Source organism: Mya arenaria, chromosome 10 (assembly GCF_026914265.1).
Source record: "Mya arenaria isolate MELC-2E11 chromosome 10, ASM2691426v1".
NCBI lineage: Eukaryota > Metazoa > Mollusca > Bivalvia > Myida > Myidae > Mya > Mya arenaria.
In genome coordinates this window covers 19740788-19750883 of record NC_069131.1, presented here as the reverse complement: position 1 = coordinate 19750883, position 10096 = coordinate 19740788, and the positions used below count along the sequence as shown (strand labels likewise).

The window sequence follows — 10096 nt, the reverse complement described above, 5'->3', positions numbered from 1 at the left end:
CTAGTTTAAGTATTAAATAAGCAATATTTATAAACCTGAACCAAAATGGTCCAGCCAAGCGGTGCCAATACACCTATAACAATTCATCTTACCAAATTGTTCCTTTCATGAAAGCATAAACCATATCCAAAGAGAGAAAAGGCAATGTCGGGTTGATTGAAACTGTTCATTGGCAGTAATAGTCAGTTCCGCACTGCCATGATTATAAAAAAGACTAGTACCTCCAGGACCTGCTGTAAGGGGGAAGGTACTAATAGTATTTCATACAAGTACATATTTCATCGTATCAAGGTTTCTTATCTTATTTTGTTCTACTTTTCAAGATATCATACCCCAGGAGTGCTGTTATTTATTCTTAGACAACGTAATGTTTTATCAGTAGTTTCTACTAAGTATTAACATATACGTATTTCTGTTTGGTGGTAATGTATGGTATTAATATATATAAACAGTGAACTTGTGTTATTATAAAATAGGTGCATGACACGATTATTAACAGAACTAAGCCACTGACTAGTAAATATACAGAAATATACATCGCAAATCTAGATACAAATAAAATAAATTTTTGTTATGCTAATGTTATTTCACATCAACAGCCTTGTAAGATAGTAACAAATGCTATGTTTTAAAATCCGAATGAGGAGTATATAAATTTGCCCATTGTACTTCTATCAGTTTACGATATATTAGGTAATCATTAGTATGGCTTATCCGGAAAAGGACCTATGCCAGCTTTGGAGTGTTCATTTGTTTATATTTAGGAATAATAGTGTGAATATGTTGAATAAGGCCTCTGTTTCTCACCTAACCCTATCGACAACAAAAATTCTAATAAAAAAAAATAATATCAAGATTTAAAAACTATCGTTTCAGTGTTAAGACATTCTGCAGTCTTTTGTTTTTGAGTATACATGACACTCAGTCAAAGCATATATCTACCATGATTTAATGGATACAGTGCCCGACTGCAGTCCTAGAGAAAATGTGTTCGATTCCGGCTGCCGTCTAATTATTTTTTTCTTTTTATAATTATATTTATACAATTATTATTATTATGTCCCAAGTGATCACCTTCATATGTTTGCACAGTCTTTATACAATATTTTTGTTTCATTACATCAAAACAGCATGTCATTGACCTTGAAGACTTCTGACTAAGCTTTCATTTCGTGTCCAATGAGCCCAAATCAGTGTGTTGTTTAGATAACATATAAGTATTTTAAATGATATTCAAGATTGTCTGTATTCCAATCCAAAAACTTGATTTTGCCACATGTATGGTTGTTGCCGCGATATAGTAGTTAGTGGCATATTCATATTTTTTGTCGAGCGCGGACTAATTCGATGAGACATGGGTTCCTGATACCTCCCCTATCATTCCATTGGCACATGTGTACTTCTGAAATTCATATTAATAGTTTATATCTTAGAACTGACATCTTTATTTCACGTTTTATCTTATCAAACCCACATCTTCATTTGTAGGTTATGCACACCACTCGCTGGTACAACTATTATTTCACTCTTAGTTTATTTACCAATTTATGGCCCATACCTTCTGTCTCTAAACATGGTTTATAATTTACATTTTGACTACGAATTATAGTCCCTGTATCTTTTATTGTATTATCGGTATATATTAGACTAATTCCCGTTAAACCTATCTCATTCCATTAAATGTACGTTGCAAAACTCGATCATATTGATGCGATAATACATATTTTATGATTGATAAAATTATGTTTATCAATATTCAATAATAATGCAATACAAACTACGGGAAAAGAGGTCCATATACTTTTGATCAATTTGACAAATGAAGCATGATCTGGATCAGTTGTAATATCTGAATAAAACAAGTGTTCAATAGAAACATATTGCATTGGGAATATCAAGAAAAATAAAGCGTCTTTTTCCTTTTATCTTTAATTGATCAAGTATCTAAACGAAAATGTGGTCAGAATAATATCATTCTGTCAAATAAATAAGTTTTGATGGATATTTTATTAAGTAGCACTAGAACAACTCAACATAAAATTACGGATATTCGTCTTTGACCTTGCCTGTTTAAAAATTATAAAACAAACATATTTGTTAGAGATATAAAAAACTTCCAGCCTTCCATACGAATCTTAGATGTGTAGTTACGTTACGGTTGTTGTATTACCTAGAATGCAGAATTGAAAATAGGAAATTAATTTTCTGACAAATCGGATCGTATCGTACTTTAACTTACATTTCAGAAATACTTATATCCTTTCGATACAAATATCTAAACATTGTTTAACCCGGTGCTAATTCGCTGTGTTTAACGTGCACTTTCATAGTTTATTTTGTGCAATTAGCCTGTATGGCTATTAGCATTGATGTCTATTTCTTCTATTTGTTGAACAGTTTGCACACGGTTATTATCGGTTTGTTTTCAGTTTAACAAAACATTGACACCACGGTTTCTGTGTGAGAACGAAGAGGACTGAGATATGACATTTCGCACTACACACTATATACAATATATCATGTTTTCATTTAAACCATTGTAAATGACCATACGATGCATACTGAATGCAGCAATTAATATATATTAGAGACATTTTTGTTTAAAGATGCACTCTTACTCTCAAACAAGATTTTCCACAATTTAAACAATTGTTTTAATATACCACAAAGGGTGAAGAAATGTCGAAAACAATGGTTCTTATGAAAGATACCGACTTTATTTTGAAAGAAATGTGCAGAAAACACGTTATTTATACATATAACATAATATTAAGTCACAGTGAATCTTTTAGCATTCACCAATCATTTAATATATTTGCGTTTTTAGATTTTAAATGTATGGTTACAGTCTCGATATCAATAATTAATATTTTCCATAAATGTATTATTTCATGCACAAATAAATTCAATTTCTCGGATGCATTTGAAACTTCCTGTTTTAATTTCGTGGGAACGATATATTAACTAAGGTGCGTCTTAAATATTCACTAAACAGTTCCAGTCTCTTATCATGCTCACAAAGTGGGCATTTTAGTTATTATAAATATTTCGTTGACAACATTTTCCATACTTACCAAAATAATTACCAGTAAGTGCACCATCAGCACACGTACAAATAATGAAACCATTACCACAAATCCTTCTTGAAATTATCCTTTCCTGTCCCGTCACAAACGACTTCCGCATCTCTTTGCGTATTATGTTATTGCATGTCACATTTAAGAGAAAGCCCTAGACCATGTATTTGATGGATGATTTATCATGATGTGAACGTGTGTTTTTTTTCCAAAATCCATACTAGTATACTAAAGATATAGAAATATAAGTGAAAGTAAATTGCTATAATATGGGGGAAAACCTTTGTTCCAGTAATATTGTTACGATCCCAGGCGCAATGCGTTTACAATTTTGAATGTTAATGAAGAACCAGGATCTTAAATAACGAGCAAAATTCGGATAGATAGATAGATTATTTTATTCCTCCAAAACTGAAGACTCGAACGTATATACAATTGTATACAACAGTATAGACAGTAAATAAACATTTATGAATACATATCATATCATTCAGCAAGATAATAAAACGGAGTATAGGAAACTATTGAAATATTATTATACAATTAACACACTGATTTACAAATAACTTTCTAAACTCTGCGGGATTCTCAAACAGAAAAGGGTATATTAAGCCGAATTATAGCAAACAGCAAATATATGATTAAGAAAAACACAACAACAAAAATACAAGTGCATTTAAGTTCTGACAACATTTTAAATACAGCGATCATAATTGGATAGTTAACTAATTATCACTTTCTGTACTGATAGCAAACAAGTTTGTACGTTGTGTCAGAACAAATCATCGACACAATCGACTTAGATGTTTTGAGACTACAATGGTCGTATATCGCAGAGAAGTTGACGATATTTTTTTTCTTTCTCGTGACAAAACAGAAGCAGATGAATACACACATTATCAGTCAACATTTGACAGGATTTACATATCTGAACATATTGGTGTGAAACAAACATTAACGTTGGGGATGTAATGTTAGGATATAAATTGAAATCTATCAAAAGTACGTTTCTCTTTCAATGGGTGACACTCAGCCAGAAATTAAACCTCCAACGCATTTACGTAAACCCTGACGGATTTTGATCAGGTTCCTTTTAATTTCATGTTTCTTTTCCGTTTACTTTTGTGTGAAAGTGTGAGTAAACCCCAGACCAGGACCTGGATTTCAAGTAATTTCACCTATGGAGGATATATTGACCCGGTAAGAATAACACGCCCAGATGTATGGGACAATTTTGTTGTTGCTCTTTTGTCTTTTGCATGATATGCCTCCTTTGTTTCACAGTTTTATCCACTCACAAGAAATTCCCGAATAATATAATATGTCACATCCTTTTTTAGTTTTATCCGTATTGAAGAAAGGTAACTTCTGTGCCTTTTCTACCACATGCTGGGTTGATTATTTCGACGGCTGGGGAACGTGGTGTCGATATTTGGTCATGTTTTTTTATCATCGGATTCAAATTGTCCAAGCCTAAAATTCTCCCGGAAGTGGATTCCCTTATGCCAGTGCCATACAAAGATATGTTAACACTCCATATTATTATATTACTGTATGTGATTGTGATGAGATAAATCAATATCATTTACTTAAATGATGCCTGGTGAACACATACAGTTGTTGTATCTTTTAATGGTTTTCGTTAGCTAATTACTAATATGTTAAATAAATCACCAATATTACAATAAAAAATGTCATAAAATAATTCAACAGTTTATATAAAAGCTCTTTTTTCGAAAGATATTTTAACTTAATTTACCGTATTTGCAATCTTTGAAGTTCTAAAACATATCGTCGATAAGATTTAACATTCTCCTGTTTTGCACATAGAACTCGTCCTACTCATAGCAAATTAAAAATAGGTCACCAGACATCTGAAGACGAATCCGACTACATGACTAACTTGAAAATGGATTATTTTACATTTGTTATCATCGGTCAGTATTCATAACCATATAATAGCCATCAAATGCACACACTCGACGAATTGGCTTTGTAGGCACTGTATTGTATTATTATGCAAACGAATGCAAAATCAAGGGGTAAAATCTTTATTATAAAAAATTACCCCTCATTTTGCATTTGATTGATTTTCCATCGTTTGTTACAATTCTAACAATCTTAACATATTTCTGATAGCATAGATTAGATTACGATGTTTACTTATCATAGCATCAATTTCAAATGTCTAATACGTTTGGTCAATGTACTTTCAAAACTTTATTCTGTCGATTTGGCGCATCTGACATAACAAATAAACAACAATAAAATCAATCGATCAAAATCGATGATTCATCTTACAAGTATCGACGTATTTCTGTAAATACAGAATGTTAAAACGGAAAAACATTTAGAAAAATCAATTTTCAAGTGTTTATATGAAACCTTTTTTTGTTACCCTATTCTCAACTCTATTGTACTTCGGAAATTTATCCTTGTTTTTGTCGTCATTCGTGATGCTCGAGTATTCACATTTTGCAACCGCAGAAATTAGCAGTTATGTTATTATTTAAAGCATCGATAAGAAACATTCTAACGCAATGAAAATAGATAATAATGTGTTATAAATCAAAACGGGGCTTTGTCGCATCGTCATGTTGATAATATTTATTGTTCACCTGTTATTAGTTTATTTATAATCATGTCGAAACACCAACACGCAACTGAAATAAACTTGTTTGAAATTACATGCCTTATTTAGTCAAATTTCCAGTAGCGATACTACTGTTTATAAGCGGATCGAATCATTTTCCGTCACAAATTAAGGCATTCATGAACTATATATATATTCCATTTGAACTCGCTATGGCAATTTAAGGTTAAAAAATAGTTTTATTTTCATGATAGCGTTCCGAATGCAATTAAAAGTGTATAGAAGATGTTTATCGAACCATAGTTCTCAGCGGACTTAAAAATAAGCAGTATATATCTTTCAATTCAAAGGGACACTCTCTTCAAGATCCTCATTCCCTTTGGCAGTCCCATTTTGCCACGCAGGTATGTTCTTCTTTTTTCCCATAATCCTCTTCTTAAGAAATGGCGGGATGAAAATGGAAAACGGAAGTGTAGTGTGAGCGTGGATGGGTTCAGATTTTTTGGGCTGGATTAACAGGCTTATTATCGTCGATACAAAGATTACAGTTATTACTCCAATGAGGTGAAAGTACATGTAAGAAATACTGTAAAACGTATTCAAGGCAGAGCGAGACGGAATCTCAGAATGGCCGGATTCCGTTGAGGTATGAAAGATATTCATGCGTACAGAATATTCGTTCTCGTTAGTGTTGTTTGAATACCAAATGGTACTATTTGAGTAAGAATACCTGTATGTAATATTTGAATTTCTGGGGCATTGGTCCGTTGGACCGGAGGGGAGATAAGGGGTATTTGGTATAGATGCCGAAAAGTTCTGACCACACGTTAACCATAATGTAAATGCAACCCCTGTTAAAGTTCCTATGATTACAACTTTCGGTCGCGCTTTATAGATAAAAACTGACACCAAAAACAAGCCAGCCTCCGGCCCACTGACTGCTCCCATAAATGCTGCCAGAACCTGACCTAGTGGTCCTTTTACATTGGATAACAAGAAAGCAAACCCAACAGAAATAAAACCATATAGTACGACTACAAATTTGGAAATATTGGCACCGGTTGTGTCTTTTATGTTCGGTGCAAAAGCTTTGATGAAGTCTTCGTAAGTGACAGCAGCTAGACTATTAAGTCCTGATGAGATGGTGCTCAACGAAGCGGCCGACAGGGCAGCAATGAAAAGCCCAGGTAATCCCGGGTTATCATGAAACAGTTCCAGCATTGTAAACGGAACGATCTGATTCAAGTTCTTAATTTGACCTGAGCCGAGTGGGTCACAACCTTTGTTGCTGTAGTATGAAATATTGTGAGTCCTTGGAACAGTGCAAGTATCCATGTTAGTGCGTAAATAGGCGCTGCAATAAAGAACACCCGGCGTGCTTCCTTCATGGTCGGAGTCGAGTTGATACGCTGAATACCGGCTTGTGTGATGGCCAAGTAAAAAAACTGGGTGGGTGCGCCGAAGACAAGAGTCCAGAAGGTGTGCCTGATTGTCGGATCTGGATTGAAGTTGAACAGGTTCACTCGGGAGCTGCTGAGTCGAGCGATATTTGCGGGCCCACCGGCTTCAATGGTACACTTGATCAGAACTGAAACAAACGGCGAAAACAGTGTAAACTTTCAAAGACGTAGAAATGTGTGTGCTCTCTTATTAATTTTGTACTCACAATTTTTTTTTTTGTATTTTATTCACCGTTTTTGTCAACCCTTTGACCTTGGGAGCCTTGTCCACCCACAACATAAAACCACGACCGCCTCATAGCATCTATCTTAAAAACCACTTCCATGTAAATTGCAAACGAAGACAAAAATACATGGTCAGACTTTGTAGACATGCGTTCCAAGTTTCCAAATTCATTTATGTCATACACTGTGACAAAATGAGCAAAATTAATGTAGACAAAAACATTTTTATACTGATCGAGGATACAATATCATATAACATGCATTTGATATGTCTAATTATTTAATATAATAAGATATCAAATATGATTTATATATGAATTAGCTAAAGGAATTTAAAATCTATATTTATAACACTTATTTCAGATAGTGAGAACTTAACGAATAGTGGAGGAGCTAGAATGTAAAACGATATCATTTAAATAACAATACTTTATTGCGGAGTTTATGTCATTATCGGGTTGTAAACGCAGTTGGGTTGGTTAAACCCGTTGTACTCGTGTATCGGTGCATTCTACCGAGCGAGTAAAAAAAAACAATGGGTCTTTTTAAAAGGAGCTATGGTATCATACCAAGATATCCATGTGTATCATCACCGTCCCTACTGTTTGATGTCCCTTCAGCGAAAACAGAAAGGTAAATAAGTGCTTTCATGTTTACGGGTTAACCTTGACTGCAAAGTCTCAAGAAACACGATACATACATATTAATATTATGTTTGACTAGGTAAGCAAATCCAAAAAAAAAATGTATAAAAATCAGCAACTGTTTTGATATAATTATCGCTGAAATTATTCATATATTTTCTGATGATGGTAATAAAAGCACATACCGGAGTTGATATCATATATTGTGCTGGGAGCATCGTACCGTTTGATCGCTTTCTATTGAATATTTCAACAGCTTTAGAATCTTTTTGAAAATAATAGCCTCATGCGTCAGTTAAGGCAACATTAATTTGATTTTGCGAGTTATAATTAACTGAAATTGCATATCGTTAACTATTTGGCGCTAGAACAAAAAACGCTCGTATTGCTTTTTGATTGTGATGACTTGAGAGGTAGCCAAACCAACAGTTGTGATGCAATATATTCACCTGCTAACAGATTTTGTCTGAGTACAGATCGTTCATTTATTTAATAGTCATTATAGATTCCACTGCAGACGTAAAAGCCGATATTAAATCTGATATCATATTTCAAAAGTAAAAAATAACATGACGTGTTGTGACGTTGTGTTGGGTATGTAGCAAGACTGCCATGATATTCAAAGAACCAGGAACAAACAAATTAATTGTTTTACGGCGCCAGCAGTGAATTTTCGCATTCGTTATCACAGAGGGTGGGGCCTTTTTTTATCTAACCACTAAAACTGCATTTGTAACAGGTACACGACTGTTGTACCACATATGCTAATTGGTAGTATTGGGTCATATGGCAAATGTACATTGCTATGCTTTTATGATCTTTCGGTATGGATATTTCTGACAGATTTTTATGTTTATTTGGCCATGATAGAATTTAAATAGGACGCACAAATGTTCAAGCCTTACTAATGAATAAATACTACTATATATATACATGAAAGAAAACATTGTCTAAACCATAAAGTGATGATGAATTTATTGTGAAAAATAATACTCAGAAGGGAGTGGTGTATGTCTAAGATAATGGTAATAGTAATATGTCCTACGTCAAAATGCTTAAATTGTATACAATATAGTTGATAAAAAACAAATTATTCAACTCTACCTGCGAGAATGCCTATGATCATGATAAGCGACTGAAAAACGTCTGTCCAGATAACGGCCTTGAACCCCCCGATTGACGTGTAGATGATTGCGACTAAGGAGAACATCACTATAGACGACCACAGGGGAAGACCCGCCGCCGACTCAAGGGCCAGCGCCGTCCCATACATGACTATGCCCATGTAGAACGTGTAGTGAATAACGCCCAACGTCAGCGCGACATAACGCACCGCGTTTGTTCCGTAACGTAGTTGGTAATATTCGTAGACGCTGGTGATTTTTAGCGGGTGGAAAATTGGGACGGCTATCAACGCGGCTAATAGGTAACCGGCCAGGACGCCGATGCATTGCATTGCATATTGGAGGCCATATGCGTATGCTTCCGCCGGAAACCCCAAAATAAGGATGGACGATTGGAACGTAACAACGAACGATAGTCCAACAGGAAACGCACCAAGCTTGCGATTACCTAGGAAATAATTTGTCGTCGTGTTGTGACGCTTGTCCCTAATTGCGAAGAATATTCCAATCGCCACGGAACCGAACATAAGAATACCAAACACAATGTAGTCTGCGACCCCAAACTGATGAATAAGTTCTGTAGTCATTCTCACGTTGTATATGTGAACGATGCTCTCTCCAAAAATTATTGCAACCTACTGAGCCGACGCTTCCAGACCGAATCACTATGAAACTTTGAGATACACATAAGGCCAAGCATATTTATGCTAAGGTTTCTTATTTGTAAAATAAGACCCCATAGTGTATCGAAGAAGAACAATTTTTTTTTGCTGGCACTTAAATTGCTGCAGTTAAATTCGATCGCTCTTACCTAAATGATTGATAGTCAGTTTTGTTTTGAAGTTTTGTTCAGTACACCATTAGTTATATAAACCACCCATGATAAAATTCGAAACCTAGACTGCATACAATCATGTCGTTTACGAATTTACTTAGTTTTGCTTAGGCAAAAAAAAAAATACCTGTGTTTCCG

General features: G+C 34.5%; 1 protein-coding gene across 1 annotated transcript; it reads right to left on the bottom strand.

Annotated features, from left to right (window-relative positions):
• Positions 1-5192: 5192 nt before the first annotated feature.
• LOC128206952 (sodium-dependent multivitamin transporter-like) lies at positions 5193-9642 on the bottom strand. Its single transcript, XM_052909698.1, has 2 exons — positions 9104-9642; positions 5193-7258 (listed from the first exon to the last, which is right to left on the bottom strand). Exons 1-2 carry the CDS (start codon positions 9453-9455, stop codon positions 6912-6914), a joined length of 699 nt encoding a protein of 232 aa, XP_052765658.1. The 5' UTR covers positions 9456-9642; the 3' UTR covers positions 5193-6911.
• Positions 9643-10096: the final 454 nt, after the last annotated feature.

Bases quoted from the DNA above. Each gene is read 5' to 3' on its own strand.
- LOC128206952 (XM_052909698.1), bottom strand. From the start codon at position 9,455: ATGCAATGCATCGGCGTCCTGGCCGGTTACCTATTAGCCGCGTTGATA. The intron at 7,259-9,103 runs GTAGAGTTGAAT...CGTTTGTTTCAG, and splicing joins GATCATAGGCATTCTCGCAG to TTCTGATCAAGTGTACCATT.